General features: G+C 57.4%; 1 protein-coding gene across 1 annotated transcript in view; it reads right to left on the bottom strand.

The window, feature by feature from the left end:
- Nucleotides 1-5,489: 5,489 nt before the first annotated feature.
- MYBPH (myosin binding protein H) overlaps nt 5,490-17,654 on the bottom strand; it is a 28,594-nt gene continuing 16,429 nt past the window's right edge. The window contains exons 7-11 of the mRNA XM_039538958.1: nt 12,834-12,993; nt 11,979-12,115; nt 10,821-11,007; nt 6,509-6,550; nt 5,490-5,720 (exon numbers count right to left, since the gene is read on the bottom strand). Of these exons, the coding sequence (XP_039394892.1) occupies nt 6,540-6,550; nt 10,821-11,007; nt 11,979-12,115; nt 12,834-12,993 (495 nt within the window). The 3' untranslated portion in view covers nt 5,490-5,720; nt 6,509-6,539. The remainder of the gene's footprint in view (nt 5,721-6,508; nt 6,551-10,820; nt 11,008-11,978; nt 12,116-12,833; nt 12,994-17,654) is intronic.

The following is a 17,654-nucleotide window of genomic DNA, read 5'->3' as shown; positions in this document are numbered from 1 at the left end:
GGGTGCTGAGAGGCCGTGGCAGCATAGGCAAATCAATACGTACCCAGGGTTCCAGGCAGGTGTCTACGGCCCTGGCTGAAGCAGCTTCCCCGCTATCGGTACCCAAGCTTAGCTAGATTAAAGCTGGCTCGGGGATGTTTACACATGCTGCAGTCACATCCCTTGATTGCAGTGTGGTATGACCCTGACTGAAGGTGGGTCATTTCATGAGTGCTCCTGCAGTGGGGGCCGAAATGACCTGGCTCGCTCTGCCTGGCAAGAGCTGGTGACGCTGTGCTTGGCGCACACACCATGGGTGAGGGTGAAGGCAGATAAAACGCAAACTAACTTGGAGTTCATTTAAAAACAAAACAGCTCGTGATTTTTCAGCCAGTCCCAGGCTATCTGGGGGCCTGATGCCTTGACCTTGCCGGGTTGGTGACACTGAACCCAATGGCCATGGCATGTGGCTGACAGGTGCGTATGGTTACCAAGCCCCTCGTTGTCCTGCTCTGCCCACCCTGGGGGCACAGGCTGTGGGGTACATCACCCAGAACGGGGTGCCTGGGGGCTGGGGAGATTCTCCTGGGCCTGGCTCCCCTGTTCAGCATTGGAGGCCGAGCACAAATGGCCAAGGGAGGGGCGTGCTCTCCATGCCCTTTGGTGCTGCGGCCCCTGAATGTGCCGCCCAGGTGGCTGAAGTACCTGGCTCCCCTGGCATCGCTCGCTGGCAGTCATCCAAGCTGTTTAAGGCACCTGCCTGCAGAGATGAGGGGAGGGAAATTGGTGCAATGGCGCCCTCTGGTGGTGGAAGTAACGTGAGCGAGCTGCCCTGTGACCTCTGCTCTGGAGTGCACGGTGGGGCTGGTGAGGGTGGTGGATGCTCGGGCTGGGGCTGGAGGCTGCCTGTGCCGGTTCCCAGCTCCCAGGGTGCCTGTGGACATTGGGAATGGGGCAGCGGGGAGGGGAAGGTCAGCAGAAGGAGGGTCCCCTATATTGGGGTGGGCTGCAGGGACGGTGGGATGAACCACAGCGGTGGGGAGAGGTGTCTTCAACACGCCTGGCTGGGGTCCCACTGCGAGCCCTTCCCAGGGCAGCAGGGCTGAGCTCGGAGGCTGGCGATGCTGAGCCACAGGTGGTGGAATAGGAGGCCCCTTAGCTGTAAGGTGTGACCCTGGGATGCAGCTGGGCCTGGGGAGGCCATGTTCCAGTGGCAGGCCGGGGGCAGAGTGGCAGGGTCAGGGCTAGCTGTCCGGCCCAGCAGCCTGGCACCCTAGTGCACTTGCCCCTGGGGAAGGCCCTTGTTCAGACACGTCCTCCAGCTCTTCAGTCTGCGCCTTTCAGCCATTCCCAGACCCCCAGGGTTAGAAAGAGCCTGCAGCCCAATTCCCCAGTGCTCCCACAGATGCGGGAATTCATCAGTGCCATACGGCCCCTTCATGGCAGCTATGCCAGCACCAAGCAGCCCCAGAACAGCTGTCCCCGCCCTGGGAGATTCCCCACATGCATGGACTCGCTGCCAGGGACAGAGCTGATGCCACCAGTCCCACACATCCCCTGCAGGAGGTGTGCTGGGGACCGGGCTGGGACATGCCTAAACCCCAGCTCCTCTGCAGTGCTGCAGCCTGTAGGGAGCACGGCACCAGGGGTGCATGATAAAGCAGCCTGTAAAGCTGACCTAGCCCCTGGGGGGCAGTGTGCCTTGAACGGGTATTAAACTGACCAGGGGGGAGAGGGGAGCGGGCAGCTGCTTTGTGATTTGTCCCCAGCCTCAGACAGACAGTCTCTACACAGGTGAGCTCTGATCTCTTGTCGGCGCCAGGCGGAAAGAAAACTAATACCCAGCTTGTCTGCTGCATGGTGCGGATTCGGTATATGTGTAGTGTGCTAGAAATGCTGAGCATTACTCCTCTTCTTTGCCACGTTATTACCTAATATCCAAGGTTTGCTCCATATTCTGTCTGACATAGCTGAGCTGGGTTGGCCAGCTGACACCGCTGACATACACCTACCAGCCCCAGCCAGGGACCAGGACCCAGGGCACTAGGTGCAATGCAAGCAGATTCCCTCCCTGAGCCCTTAGTTATTCGGACAAGGCCGGAGGGCCACTGTTTCTGTCTGCCCACATGCAGTGACTCTCCTGTAAGCAAGAGGAATTCATGCTTCGCTGTCTGGTGGATTTGTGTCTGGCACAAACCATTGTTAACGAAGACTTGACATACAGCCTGTATGGCTGCAGGGCTATGACCAATGACTTGGCTTGATTGTTGAATGACTGAATGGGGAAAAAATAATTGGGTTGAGACTACTGCATAAGGAGATTAAAGCCCTTTCACTGCCATGCAGTTACCAGTATTTTTTTTTTAACCTGATGGATCAGTCTAGGGTTTATGTTAATAAACAGCATCTGACCTGAGCAGTCTTCGATCTGTAAGTAATGAAGCTTCCTCACTGTATTTGAGCTATTGTTAGTAAAAGGGTTTTATTCCATCTCCCTGTAACATATTGATGCATTTTATCATGCCTGCTTCTTGCTACTGAGAATAGATGGGGCTTGTTAACTCACAAAGGGACTATGGGCCACCCGTTGTTGTGTAGCAGGGATATTATTTTCCTTTTATATATTGTGCCGTATGTGAATTGCCCTTTTCAGCACCAGCTTATTGAGCACTCTGCTGGGGATTTTGTGTTATTCAAGGTACAGAACATTTGGGACGCTGCTGTGCGTTATTCTAGCCGGTTCAGGGATTAGCCCAATGTTCTACCACGCAGGCTGCAAGAGAGAACAACTGGGGTGCTCGCAAATATACTTTTAATACAGGGGAATGCGCAGCTCTCAGATTTCTAGGAGGCAGGACTGGGGCCAGCTCCAGGGTTTTTGCCGCCCCAAGCGGTGGGGAAAAGAAAAAAAAGCTGCAATCGTGATCGGCGGCAGCTCCACCACGCCGCTTTCTTCTTCAGTGGCAATTTGGCGGCAGGTCCTTCCCTCCGAGAGGGACCATGGGGTCCGCCGCCGAAGAGCCCGACGTGCCGCCCCTTCCCCTTGGCCGCCACAAGCACCTGCTTGCTGAGCCGGTGCCTGGAGCTGGCCCTGGGCAGGACACGTTGCAGGGAAATTCTAGCTTACTCTGGGTTCAGCATGAGCTTTGCAATGATTTGGGGTGAGTTCCTGGCCCCAGTGACGCTAATGTCTGAACCCAGTTGGCTTCTGCAGGGGCACCCTTTGTGTTTCATTCCACTGGGAATTTTAAAACGAGAAGGAAGCAATTGCAGTTGGTCTGATGAATGTGTCAGGGAGCTCGGTTGCTTTGGAAAGTCAGCCTGGATCACATTCAATAGCTTGTGTTGCTGAGACCTTTATGAATTAAACCCACAGCACAATGTGAACCCCATGCTCTTGGGCTACATGGTGCCCCCAAGATCCCGCCGTGGAGGAGACCCCGCCATCCCCACCGATCGACCCCCATGCATGGAAAGAGGGCTCAGGTAAAGTCTGCGGCCACATTCCGCTTTCCAGGATTCTTGATGCCCAGCCCTACGCTCGCTCCAAAGGCGTCACTGTCTGCTGGCTTTCCTTTGCCCTGGGGGGCCCGTCCGTTCTAGGGTGCCATAAAGCAGCCGCCTAGAAATGCTGCTTATTGTATATGAAACACTACACCCCAGGGCGCAACAGCGCTCCAAGGGAGCAATGCCTCCGTGGCGCATGGGGTACTTGGGTATCCTTTCTCGAGACCCCGGGGAAGCAGCAGCATCTGCTGCCAGGTTCTGGGAGGGAGTGATCATCGTATCATAGCGTCCCATCACAAAGGGGGCGTAAGAGGTAGGAGGCCCTGCAGATCAGTGGAGGTATGGGGGGAAGCTGGCAGAAGGAAGGGGTCTGTGTGAGACCAAGCCCTGAGTTACCCAGCTGATGTCTCTGCTTCCCAGGCTTTGTGCCTTTCACGGGTAGGTTGCAGATGCTGGGTGAGTCTCAGAGCCCCTGGAGATGGATTAGGGGTGTAGAGATCAGTGTTCAGGGGTGGGCTCGGTGTGAGACCCCCACCAGCTACAGCAAGGTAAGAGGGGTAAGAGGTAGCTGCTGGTTTAAAGTGCCCAGCAAGACTATGCCGCAGTGCAGGGTAGGATGTGAAGAATAACGCTGTACGCAGCTGGGGTGGGGGGCAGAGCGGGTAAGAGGCAGAAGGTGGAGAGGCGGCCGTGCTCTGCAGTGAGGCTGCAGGGCTGAGGCAGGGAAAGGGAATTCTCTCTGCAGCGAGCATGGGTGCAGAAGGGGCAGTTTGGAGGGGAAGGCAGCAGCATCACCAGGCGACAGCCCTGCTCCTGCCACACACTCCATTTCCACCAGGCCAGGCCAGCATTTCACCAGCGCAGCGCTCAGTGCAATGGGTGCTGAGTTCTTTGGAAAATCAGGCCCCGGAGGTGGGCCCTGAGCGCCTGAAAAACGTGGCCTGAAATGCTCTGGCCCTCGGCTTCCCAGCTCTGCAGAAGGAAAGCAGCAGCATGGCCCCCAGCACGCGCCTGGGGTGCTAGCTCGTTAAGGAACAGCAACATCAGCTGAGCCAGCCGGGCCACTTCCTGCAGCACAGCGGGATCGGACCCCCCCACTGTCTTGCAGCCAGGGCTAAGGGTGTAAAACAGCACATTGCATGCTGAGATCTTTAGCAAATCTGCTTCCGTGTGCCTGCCCTCCTGTTCCCCCGCAGGGGTCAGCAACGTGTCCGTACAAAGACACGAGTGTCCGTGGTAAACATGTTGAGGTCCACGGTAATGAACAACATCACCCTCCCGATGTCCGTCACTAAGTCCGGTAATTTTGTCAAACATCCATCGCGCTACATGGTGGTGCCGACCCGTTTCCCCCCACCCATCTGACTGTCCCCTGTCCACTCCCCATCATCCTCACGGATCCCATTTCATCCGCCTCCCCGCAGCACTTCCTCTGCCTCAGGGCTTTGCTAACACCTGCGCACCGCACCCTGGCTGCCTGCTCATGCTGCTCCTTGCACAGGGACCCAGCAGCAGCTTCCCCCAGGGAAGGGTGACAGGCCCTTCTGGGGGCCCACACATAGTCCGAGCCCTGCCTGGTCCCACAGGCAGGGGTGCTCAGTTCCAGTCGCTAAGGCAGAGCCCAGAAGCGCTGTACCCCCTATCACACAGCTGCTGCCCCCAAACTGCTCCCTTGCAGCAGCAGATGCTCCTGGGGGCCCCCCCAACTGCCATGCATGGTGGAAAGACTCTCATGTCCCCCCCCCAACCACCCCCCACACCTGCCGGCTTGTGAGGCTGGTCCAGAATCCTGACAACCTAAACAAACCTGTGCTCTCTCCAGCCTGACCCTCAGGCTCAGCCCAGTGCTAACCCCTCCCTGACCAGTAGGGACCCCCTCCTTCCCAGGTGCAGAAATGAGGGGACATGGCCACTGAGCTCCCTTGGGCTCCTGCCCACTGAGAGCCTGGCTCCGGCTCAGCCCCCACCCTGCCTCACCCACAGAGAGCACGCAGCAGCAGCAGTGCCTCACGCACGCTCCGTGGGAATCTTTTTATTGTCACAGCGAAAGGCACGTCGGGGGACTGTAGCCCTGAAGCAGGGCTGCCACCACAGGACACTGCTTCAGAGAGGGACAGAGCTGAAGACGTTCGCAGATCTGGGGACAGGGCCAAAGCCGGCAGGCTCCACAGTCCGCTGCATTTCTGCTGCCTACGCTACTGAGTGGCAACTTCACTCCAAGCTGCAGCGTTCGTCTAGGGAGCAAAGAGACCAGGACAGCGCCTTGCTGAGAACGGAGCCTCCAGGCAAGGAGAGGCTGTGCAGCCCGTCTGCCTAGCTGCAGAGGGGAAATCCTGGCACAGAGCTGCTCCCCGACGCCCACACAGGGTCCTCCCATGCTTTGGCCTAGCTCTCTTCCTACAGACATGTCCTGCCCCGCACCCCTCCCACTGTATGTCCAGACTCCAGCTCCACTCATCTGTCTCCCCACTGGCCCCAGACCACTCCCCGTGCATGGGCACCAAGGGCCCAGGCCTGGGCTCCCGTATACAGATGCTCCCAACCCAGAACCGGTGCTTTGGCTCTCCCCGTACATGCCCACCCCTACCTGCCATGTGTCGGGCTACACTCGTTTCCCTGTTGTGACCACTGACACCTCCAGAGACTCCGTGCTCCCCGACATGCCAGAGCTCCCCTTACCCACATGCCCACTAATGACACAGGGATCTCCACACACCTCCACCCTCACCCCCTGGCTCATGCCCAGCAAGGCCCCGGGATTGCAAGTGGCTTCTCTCGCAGGGCTTGGCTTGTCACCAGACTCACTCAGTGACAGCAAGGCCCGGGTCTCTGTTCCCCGTCCCCACCGCACTGCTCTGGCCAGAATTCGCGCGGCCGCTCAGCCCTCTCTCCACCAGCAGGCAGCCCACATGGGGCGAGCTGGGATGGTACTGATCACACAACCTAAAATGTCTGGGTCCTTGGGGACGGATGCTCCTGCCCCAACTGGCCTGATTATAGCCCCAGCTAGACGCCAACCTACCTTGTTCTTCATCAGACCCACCACACGGCCCTCACTGGGGTACTGTGAAAAAGCACAAGAGCCTGTAACAATCCCATAACGGAGGCAGGAAAACGCCCCTTGGGCCTTTCCCATTCGTGCTGCAGGATGACTCCAGCCCTCATTCCCACCAACATCTTCTTTGCCCTGCCCCTCAATCTCTGCCATCATGGCAGGGGGGCCCTACAAATCCTGCCCTCAGGGAATCTAGTACCCAGACCCACTAATCTGATGTAGGAATGTTTCCCTGTCCACTCTGCAAGCCACCACCTGCTGCCCTACCACCATCGGGTCCCTGGCCCTCTTCCCAGGCTGTGCGCTCTCCTGTTGGTTCTACGCTTACCCTGAAGGTATTGGCGGCTGCACTCATGGCCTCTCCGCTTTGCTGGACTGCACACTCAGCTCCCATGGCGCCTAGTCACTAACCCAGGCGTCATCTCCTTGCCTGTCTTTGTGGTGCTCTAGTTTTTCCAGCCTGCACAGTCTGGTCCCACCTGCGGGCTGGGCTCCTCTAGGGTCCATGTGACTCCCCCACCCTGCAGCGTGCATATATCGGTCACTAGTCCCAGCTTCTTCTACAGTGTCCGCACCAGCTCAGCCCGCTGGGGTCCTGTCTCTGTGGGTGCATTTATGCCAACAGAATTAGTACCCTCAGCCCAGCAAGGATGCAGCTGCAGTGATGCTGAGCCACTGTTGTAGATGGGGACTGAGGGGGCATGAACCGTCCCTCAGCTGTGAGGCCTGCCTGGGCTGGTGTCTCCACTGAGTCCTCTCAGGTGGGAGCCAGCGAGCTACTGGGCATACGCATCCCTACACCAGCTGGCACCTGATGAGGACGGGCTCCGTTGTCGTCTCATTGATGCTGGTGCTGGGCTGAGGCAGAGTGCTGGGGGATGGCACCTGTTTTGAGATCACCCCAGAGCAGGCAGCAGGGCAAGCTCCAGGGGGCGCTGACGGGCTGTGCCGGCTCGTTCCAGGGAGGGGATAAGCCCCCCACAGTGGTTCACCAGCAGAGCCATTCGCAGGCAATAGCAGGTCCCCAGGTGCCTTCTACCATCTTCAGCTGGGCCAGACGCTGTGTCCCTCTTCCCCGCTGACCCCTGCACTGCTCAGCCCTAGGCCCTGCACCTGCATGCAGGAGGGTTTTGTCGTGCACGTCCCTTGGCGCTACCCTGCAGGGCTCGTCAAAAGCTGCAGGTTGTGCAGCACGGCTGCCCAATGTCGGCAGGGCAAGCCAATGTGAACACCTTACACCTGTGCCCAAGGCCCGCCCAGGCTTCACTCTCGGGTGTGATTCAAGCTGTTAATAATAGAGCCCTCTAGGACGACCTGTCCTCACTGCCGCTCCTTTGTGAGCAGCTGCAATGCGCTTGCTCACCTCCTGGGGGCACTGGGAAGGTACCAGGCTTTCAGCCCTGGAACCGCTCCCTCTCGTGGCCTGGCAGAGGCCAAGTTTGGTGACTCCTTGGCCACAGAGCCAGATGTGTCTGTCCAGCTTAGCTGCTTAAGGGGCTGCTGGGGGGGGCAAGGGGTGTGGCCAGCAGCTGGATTGCTAGTTTATATGGTGGGGAGGCGGGGTGCCTAGAGCAGCGATCTGGCTAACTGGTGTGAAAGTAGAATGAATTATATTGTAAAAATAAGAATGGATTAAAGAAATGTTGTATGTACCTTTAAGCAGAAATAAGAAATGTTGAAATACAGGTGCCAGGAAAAGAAACATTAGGCATAAACAATGGTGCTAATGGCGAAACATTAACAGAAGATGGGTAATAGTTAGTAAGGAAATAAGATATGCATGCCTAGCCCAGGTAAACTTATCTGATTCTGCTTCCTTTGTTATCTTGTTAAGTTCTCACCCTTTTATCTGTATAAATAAGATAGTTTGTGTCTTGCATGGTGCTCACATTATCTGGGTGTTATTAGCAGAGCGCTGTGCTAATAAAACAGAGTGGTCTGACAAACTGTGAGTCCTGAGTCTAACTTTGACACTGGCTAGTAGCTTCCTACTTTCAGCCTTCCCAATGGAGGTGCCCATGCGTGCCACTGCCTGGTCGCCAGCCAGTGCTCCTGGTTTCCTGCACACTGTGGGCAGCTCAGCAGATGGGCTCTGGCTGGCTGGTCACCATGTCAGCCTGAAGCCCTAGCGCAGCTGTTACAAAGCCCAGTATAGCAGGAGGCTCTTTGCCACCGCTGGAGCCTAATATCCCAGCCACAGAGCTCAGCTTAAAGAGGGAACAGCGGGGAAATACGGCGAGGCTGTGGCGCTCCAGAGGGAGGGCACATGATTGGGAGCATCACGGGACCATTCCTCATTCCAGCCAGCGGCGTCTGAGGGAGCCAGGCACACAACTGGCCCAGCTAGCCGCAGCCGTGGGGCGCCCATCACGGTAGCATCTGGGCACTGGGCCTTGTGCACAAAAGCAACGTGAGATCTATTGGGTTTCTGGGAACCGGGTGGGCGGAAGCCCGCCCAATGCTAAAGGATCCCCCCCCCCCAGCCTAAGGGGAGGATCTACAGGACCTCAGAAACCCACTAATTTCGGGGGACAACTAATAAAAGAACAGGGACAGGAGTGCGGTCAAAGGGTCATAAGAAGGGAGCCTGACGGGGACACCGAGCAGAGAACCCCGGACAGCGCCCACTGTTCCTTGAAGGCGTCAAGGGAGCCAATGGACGCCGCCCAGAGGAACTCCGCCCGGATACGTGAACGGACAGAGGATCGGAACCAAGCCCCACAGTCACAGGAGTCTCCATTGGCCAACCTCCTCTCCCTGGTTGCGTAGATGGCCATTTTAGCCAGGGCGAGGATGGAAAGGGAAGTTCTACTGGAAACCCTGAGGCCTTCCAGCCTGAGCGCTCCCCTCTTACCCGCCCTGGGCAGTGAGCTGGGAAGGCTCGGAGAATGGCAATGAGATCGTGGCCCGGAGAGGGACGTAGGCCCCACTTTGGTGGACAGGTTTCCTCATCACAACAGTTCTGGCCACATGTTCATGGGGGTGCTGAGCGCTTTGGAAAACTGGGGCACAGCTGAGGCTGCTGAGCCCTTGGGAATGGGCTCTCGCTGGCTCTCCTATTAACCGTCTCCACCCAGCAGTCTCCACCCGATGGGCTCTTGAAGATATATGCCCCACCCAACCCATCTAGGTGCTTATATGGCCCTCCTCAGTCCCAAAGTATTAATGAAGGGATGGCCTGGGGCCCCTTCCCTATGGGCACAGGGTGCTCATGGGGCCACCGCCTGTTCTGCATCGAGGGTAGCATCTGTCTCTAGGGCTGTAGAAGATGCTGGGAATGTCCTAATTAGAGCCTGCTGCCTATCTTTCTAAATCTGGGGCAGATACAGCCCTGACACATTCATGTCACCCACGAGGAGTGGGTGGTACGGGTCCCCTGCTGTGACAGACTGTTAGAGGGGCAGGGAGGAAGTTTTGACTCTAGCTCAAACTGGAGCCACTCATGCAGATCGAGGGACGTGATCATTCCCCTCTATTCAGCACTGGTGAGGCCTCATTTGGAGTACTGTGTCCAGTTTTGGGCCCCACACTACAAGAAGGATGTGGATAAATTGGAGAGAGTCCAGCGGAGGGCAACAAAAATGATTAGGGGGCTGGAGCACATGACTTATGAGGCGAGACTGAGGGAACTGAGATTGTTTAGCCTGCAGAAGAGAAGAATGAGGGGGGATTTGATAGCTGCTTTCAACTACCTGAAAGGGGGTTCCAAAGAGGCTGGATCTAGACTGTTCTCAGTAGTAGAAGATGTCAGAACAAGGAGTAATGGTCTCAAGTTGCAGAGGGGGAGGTTTAGGTTGGACATTAGGAAAAAAATTTTCACTAGTAGGGTGGTGAAGAACTGGAATGGGTTACCTAGGGAGGTGGTGGAATCTCCTTCCTTAGAGGTTTTTAAGGTCAGGCTTGACAAAGCCCTGGCTGGGATGATTTAGTTGGGTTTGGTCCTGCTTTGAGCAGGGGGTTGGACTAGATGACCTTCTGAGGTCCCTTCCAACCCTGAGATTCTATGCTTTTAGCTCTGGAGGGCACCAGTTCAATCCCTGCTGTCCCCCAAGATGGCAGCCGTCAGACGCCCCCTACATACAGTGAGGCAGGGGTAGATTCCAATGCAGTGCAGTGGCCTTCAGTAAAACATGCAGGGTTGAGATTTAAAGAGGTCTAACGCCCCAGATCTCAGTGGGACCCAGGCACCTGGACAGCTCAGGCTGTGATTTTCAGACAAGCAACCCCAGTGCTGGGACAAGGAACAGAGCCACAAGGGCCACCAGCCCGCCAGCCTTACCTTTCACATCAAGCCTGCAGTCCACTGAGGCTTCCCCAAGGGGATTGATCGCTTTGCAGGTGTACACGCCACCGTCGAACGGGCTGGGTTTCCGGATTTCCAGCGAGCAAACCCCCTCGTTGATCACTGCGATGTACTTGGGGTCTTCCCGAATCTCCGTCTGGTTTTTCAGCCAGATGATTTTGGGCTGAAAGGCAGCGGGTTTCATTAGCTGTAGAAGTGAGCTCATTTCCTGAACAGCTGCTCACGGCAGCTGGAGGCACGTCACCAGCCCAAAGCTTCTTTCTGTAGCCAGTGCTTTGCCTCTGGTCATCTTCATGGCTTTTCTGCACTGGTCCTGACAGTGAAACCTTTGAAGAACCCCTATGCCGTGGTGACTTAGAAGCCACCCAGCTGGTGTGATCTGTCAGTTTCTGGATAGGACCCTCAGGGCATGCAGCAGGGCCTTTGAGGGAACAGCCGTCCAGGGCCCCATGCCCATCGCTGATGGGGTAATGGGGTAGCTCCCCATGTGCGTGGGTAATGGGGCTTTGGCACAGCAGATGAGTGGGTTAACCACACAGGTGGCACCGTTCCCTTTGCGGTGGTAAAACACCTTGATGCCATGGAGAGGGGCACCCTAGATACTAACACATTTGCCCTCTGCAGCCCCACTGGGAGGCAGCCAAGTATGACTAGCCTCATTTAAGAGATGGAAAAATCAAGGCTGAGGTGACGTGACTTGCCTGAGGCTGTATGGTAAATAAACAGCACCAGCAGGATTAGAAACCAGGTCCCCCAGCTGCTAGCCCTATGTTCCAGCTGCTACTTCTTTAAGGCAGTAGGAAAGTCTAGGCAAGGAGGGTGCCACATATGGCTGGAGAGCCCAGGCAGAGTTTCTGCACCCCGCACAGGCTTGGCGCACTCCCCATACCTGCCAAAATGGGGCACTGCATTCCCAGTGCTCTCAGATAACTCCTCCGGCCCATTGAGACACCAACTCTACTCACAGAGCAGCCTCCGAGCCCGCTGCTTCCTGCCCGCCAGCCACCGGCTGCCGCCCAAGCACCCTGCACAGTAACGCTGCAGGATCCGGTGGCCGCTCAGGCACCCACCCTGTGAAGAGACATGTGAGGGAGGGCAGAGGAAAGGCGGGGTGAGGAAAGGGTGGCGTCTCACCTTGGGGAAGGCCCGGACGCAGCAGAAGAGCTGGGTGTTGTAACCTCTGGTGGTGGACCTGTCCGCCAAGGGCTGGGTGAATTTGGGAGGTTCAGAGAAGTCCCGGCCCGAGTACTTCTCAGGCTTGTAAGCAATTTCTAGGAAACAAACAGCAGGTCACAACAGCGGCTGTCTGTGCCCTGGCGCTCAGACCAGGCAGCGGTGGGGCTCGGGGCGCCCTCAGCAGAGAAGCACTGAATACTCCAGAACTCCCTCCTCCCAGGAACAGAAGCAAACCCTGAGCCTCAGCCAAGAGTTGGTCACTGGAATGTGTCCCCGCCCCGTGCTCTGTACCAGCCCAGGAGAACACAACCCCACCTCACCCCCCGCAACAGCCACCATTGTTGTCTCAGGGGGCCAACATCTCATGCTGGGAGAGCAGCTCTGAGGCCATGCTACCTGGCAGGAGATCATAGGAGAGAAAGCTACAGATGGGGGAGAAATTACAAGGAAGACCATCCCTCCTGGGGAAAAAAGCTGTTTTAGACAGGTTTAAGAGAATATTTATTGGAACAATTTTTCATATCCTTCTGTCAGGAATAAGGGCTGTGCTAAGACTACCCCTGTTCTAATGGGCGAGCGCTCCCGTTTCGAGCCTGGCAGGGCACGAGCCGGTGGACCCGAATGCTGCAACCTTTTGTGGCTAGAAAACCCTGGGCCTCCTCCTTTCGCTCACATCAGCATTGCAGAGCTGCCACCAGCAGCAGCTTTCCCAGCCAAGCTGTTTGGCCCCCCATTGGCCACTGGCCACCTCTCAGGGAGAGCGCCTCCTCCCCGCCTGGCCGCTGCTCTCTATTGGGCGTCCCCAGCACCAACCTGGTTTCCGGATGTGGGCCAGCTCCGTGGTGACGGCCGCCGTGGCGCTGTGCCCACAGGCGTTCTCCGAGAACACCCGGAAGGAGTAGCTGTTGCCGATGATGAGGTCGGAGATGGTGCAGCTGGGCCGGGGGCAGCGCTCCAGCACGGTGAACCATTGCTGAAAGCCGAGGGGAGCCAGGCTGTTAGTGCGGGGCGTGGTGAACACCACCCAGCCCCCAGCGGTCTTCCCACTGCAAGCCCCAGTGCTGGGAGAGGGGGGTCAACCCGCCACCACGGTTACAGCACAGGTTGGCAGGCAGCCTCTCAGCCCAGACCCTGGGGGGAGCCCTGGGCCCTGGTGCTCCAGCTATGGGACCAGGCTCTACCCAGGCACCAAGTCGGTCTTTCTGCACCTGCATCCCTGCAGCGTTCCCCACTGCAGCCCCTCTGCCTTGAGGAGCCAAACCCAGCTTGGCCGAGGCCTTCACCCTCTCGTGAGGCGCCGGGCAGGAGCTGAGGTTCCCTAGATGAACACGCCGCCCAAGCCAGCATGGCAGCCAGCTTCGCCCCCCCACCCCCTGCCCCATCTGTTCTCTCCTCCTCATCTCTGCATTAACTGCTGTCTCCCTGCTCCACGCCACTCCCGGCCATCGTCCTGCTCCACCTTCACCCTCTCCTCAAACCCACTCGCGTCCGCCCCCCTCTCAGTGTGAGCCCCCTCCCCTGCCCTCCATCCCTCCCTCAGCGAATCCTGCTCGCCCCAGGGCCTGATGGTGGCCTGGCCCTTCTGCTCTCCTCAGTCCTCTGCTGGCCCCTTGACCTCAGCCCCTCCTGACCTTCCCGACACCCTCCATCAGCCTGTCACTCTCCACAGGCTCTTTTCTCCCAGATTTTAACATCACGCCATCTCCCCACTCATAATCCCTCCCTTGAGCCTCCCCGCCAGCCCGCCCCTCACAGCCAAGATCCTCAGACATGCAGCCTTGGCAGTCTGGCTTTAACATCTCACCCAAGCCACCCAATGGCCACCTGGCCCCTTCTCCAGCCTCATCTCCCTGGACCTTCCCATTGTCTCTGATCCTGTTGATTGCACCACCCATCTCAGCTGCCTCTCCCCGGGCACGTCTGGTTCTCCTCCCGCCTCTCTGGCCACTCCCTCAGTGTCGCCTGTTGTGTCTCCCCCAAACCGCCATCCATGAGTGCCCCTTAGGGCCTTCTCCTTGGGGCTCCCCCTATTCTCCCTTCGTCCTGGGTGACCTTATGTGCTCTGATAGCTTCAGCTGCCATCTCCCAGACATTTCTCAAAGCTCCCCCAGCCCATCCATTCAGTCTCATGTCTGCCCCTGGCTCCGGCGCCCCAGCTGGAGAGCGGCAGGGCAAAGACAGAGCTCATCGACTTAAAAGCCAGAAGGGGCCATCATTTCATCTGACCTCCTGCACACCGCAGGCCACAAACCCTCACCCACCCACCCCTGCAATAGTACTATCACTTCTGGCTGAGTTACTGGAGTCCTCAAATCATGACTTAAAGAGAATCCACCACTGACACTAGTTTAAACCTGCAAATGACCCGTGCCGTACGCTGCACAGGAAGGCGAAAAGCCCCCAGGGTCTCGGCCAATCTGACCTGGGGGAGAAATTCCTTCCCGACCCCAAACATGGTGATTAGTTGACCCTGAGCATGTGGACAAGACCCCCCAGCCAGACACATGGGAAGGAATTCTCTGTAGTAACTCAGAGCCTTTCCCATCTGGTGGCCCATCTCCAGCCGTTGGAGATATTGGCTGCTAGCAGTCACAGATCAGCTCCATGCCACTGTAGGCAGACTCCTCACACCATCCCCACCAGAAACTTGTCAAGTTCAGTCTTGATGCCGGTTAGGTTTTTTTTGCCCCCACTTCCCCCCTTAGGAGGCTGCTCCAGAACTTCACTTCTCTGATGGTTAGCAACCTTCACCTAATTTCAAGCCTAAACTTGTTGATGGCCAGTTTATCTTGCCCAGTAGAAAATCCAGCGGCTGTCCCATTACTCAGGTCTTGGGTCCACCCTTACAGCTAAAAATAAGCCATGTAGCCACAGCAGTGGGAGCAGCTAGCTGCAGAGTAGACACCCGCTAGGAACCGAAAGAGATTCCTCATCTGGGCAACTCTGAAGTGGGTGGACCCTGATACCTTCTCCCTCAACTGTTATTTTAGCCTATTACACGTAGGGCAGGTGAAAAACAAAAATCAACACAGGCCACAACTCTGATTTCCACCAGTAGGTGACATGTGAGTGTCTTCTCTGTGCAAACCTCTGGTACACAGCTGGGCAGATTTGCCTCCCCTTGGGATAACCTCGAGAATGACTTGGGGACGTTTTACTGGGTAAGCTGCAGAAAAAAATGCACTGACAGAAGATGCCATTCTTGATAGCTTAGGTAGTTACTGAGATACCAGCCTGTAGTGGGATGGTAACCCACTCCGGCCATAAAGGACTTAAAACAGCCCAGAAAAGGGCTGTGGCTGGGAGCAAGCAGTTCCCAGGCTGATTGGGGAAGCAGGCTCAGCTTCCCCAATCTGGGCTCAGCTGGCCCTTATAAGAGGGCAGTGAGCCAGGAGCAGAGTCAGTCTCTCTCTGCCTCTAGAGAGGGAAGGGCCTGGCTGCTTAGGATCTCATAGGGTACCTAGAGTGGAGCAGGGCTGGGGAGCGGCCAGAGGAGCTGGGGAACCTCCCAGGCTGCAGGCCTTGGTAAAGACCCAGAAGGATACTGGGTTTGCAGAGGGCAGCCCAAGGGTAGGCCAAGGCAGCAGGTCCAAACCCCCCTTGCCTGTGATGAGTGGCTTGTACACTGCAGTCCGCCCCAGTGAGAGGGGGCTAGATGGTGACTGGCAGTAGCCTGATACTGAGGCAAGGTGTGGATAGTGGGTGGGGGTTCCCCTGGGTGGGGAGACCCAGATACTGTGGGGGTACTGCCAGGGGGCAACCTGCAAGAGAAAGGGGGTCCAGGAGGGATACGGGGGCCAGCAAAAGGCAAGTCACCGGCTGGCAGAGGGTGCTGCGGAAGCTGGTGAGCTAATTCCCTGGAAGGCCAGCAGGAGGCGCCGCAGAGGTGAGCATCACTCCCTTACACAGCCTAATGACTTGTGCCTTGACGTTGTGGTGGTGGAGAATCTTCCCTCTGCTGCAAAAAGTACGAGCCCCTGAACGCCCCTAGCAAGATAGACAAGGCCTGGCAGCCGGCCCTCGGCCAGCATGAGCCTTTAATGCACAGGGTGAGCAGTTTGCTCATGGAGAGGCTGCAGTTGTTGACACAACAGAGAACAGTTGCCCTTGTGCCTGGCTCAGCAGGTCTCGCCTGCATGACATTCTCCCTTTCGCCTGCGCCCAAGCATCATTCAGCAGTGACTGGGCTTTCAACAGGTGCCTGTGGGGGATGGGCAAGGGGGCTTCACTACTTTACAGGCTGAAAAGCAAGAGGTGCTGAAACTGGCATGCCTCCTCCCCACCCTCAGCCCCGCCTTCCTCTTCTATATCCCCAAATGCTTTCTCGGGCCAGTCCCTCCCGTGACCTCCTTCAGCAGCAACAGTGCTTAAAGGTCTGGGGGGGAAAGTGGCGGGTGGAGGGAACTGCCATCACCCTTACATCTGCCCATTCCCCTGCCCAGCAATTAATCCCACCCCCCAACACCCAAATCAATCCTGTCCTCCCATCAACTCTGCCTCTGCATCTGTTCTGCCACATCTCTCCTCCTGCAGCTCCTGGGGTTCTTCACCCCCTTCTCCCAGGCCTGGGGAGGGGCTGCAGCGGGGGCCCCGCTCCAGGCAGGATGTTGCATGCAGGGAGGGGAGGGGCAGAGGAGGAGACCCCGTTGTTTACAAGGGAAAGAGGGGGTGGGGGAAAGTGGAGCTGCACTGAGCTGCTGGGGACTCTCTGCTCTCCCCACCCCCCTTGACAAGGTGTCACATCATTGGGAGGGGGCCAGAACCCTGTCTATCTCCTGCACAGATCTGATTGGCTGCTCTTCCCCAGGAGGTGGGTAAATGGGGAAAGCAGCCAATCGGGGACAGTCCCCAAGTGGTACTAACTATGTGCCCCACTGAGACAGTTTATGGCCTGGGTCTGCGCCCCGTTGCACCGTGAGGCTTGAGCACTGGGTAGTGAGGGGCCTGGCAGTGACTCTCTGCTCACATCAGAAGCGCACCCGCCTCTTGCTCAGCCCTGGGCCCAGGGCCGGGCTACTCACAGCTATAGGCACGGCACCTCTTTGTCCGGTTCGGAGTGCTTCCCTGGGAAAACTCTGCTTGTCGGACCATCTCCATGGCAGGTGGTTCTGCCCACGTCACTCCCCCGAGCCCCACTCCCCACCACCAGCTCCCCGTTCTCCATGTCATCACACACAAGCTTCTGCTCCTTTCCTTTCAGGTCCTACACTGCTTAACGCCTCCCTGCTTATCCACACCACACGGCCCTAACTTCTCCCGCTCTGCTGCCCCTACAGTGCCAACCCCCACTGCCAAACCCACCAGTGCATCTTCTTCAGCACCCCCCCTGGGTGGGCAATGTCCTCCTGGACCGACCTCTTCCCTCGCCTCTTTCAAACCCCTCTCTGAGGCTCCCCCCACTGGGCCACCTATGGGCAATTCCCAGCTGAGACCGTCGGGTCTGTAGGGACCTGAGACCTGATTTCTCGCTCGCTTTGTTATTTTTTAGAAATAGCTGATTTCAAACCACCTCACTGTGAACAGATCTGGCCTGGGTAAAGGCCTGAGCCACCCCCAACCTCATTCTTTCCAGCTGTCTGTTACAGCCACTTTGTCTTGCCTTCGCCCGCGAGCCCTGTCCATGCAGCACCCAGC

This window comes from Mauremys reevesii, linkage group 4 (assembly GCF_016161935.1).
Source record: "Mauremys reevesii isolate NIE-2019 linkage group 4, ASM1616193v1, whole genome shotgun sequence".
NCBI classification, from domain to species: Eukaryota; Metazoa; Chordata; order Testudines; family Geoemydidae; genus Mauremys; species Mauremys reevesii.
The sequence above is the reverse complement of the archived record's forward strand: the minus strand, read 5'-3'. Positions and strand labels throughout refer to the sequence as shown.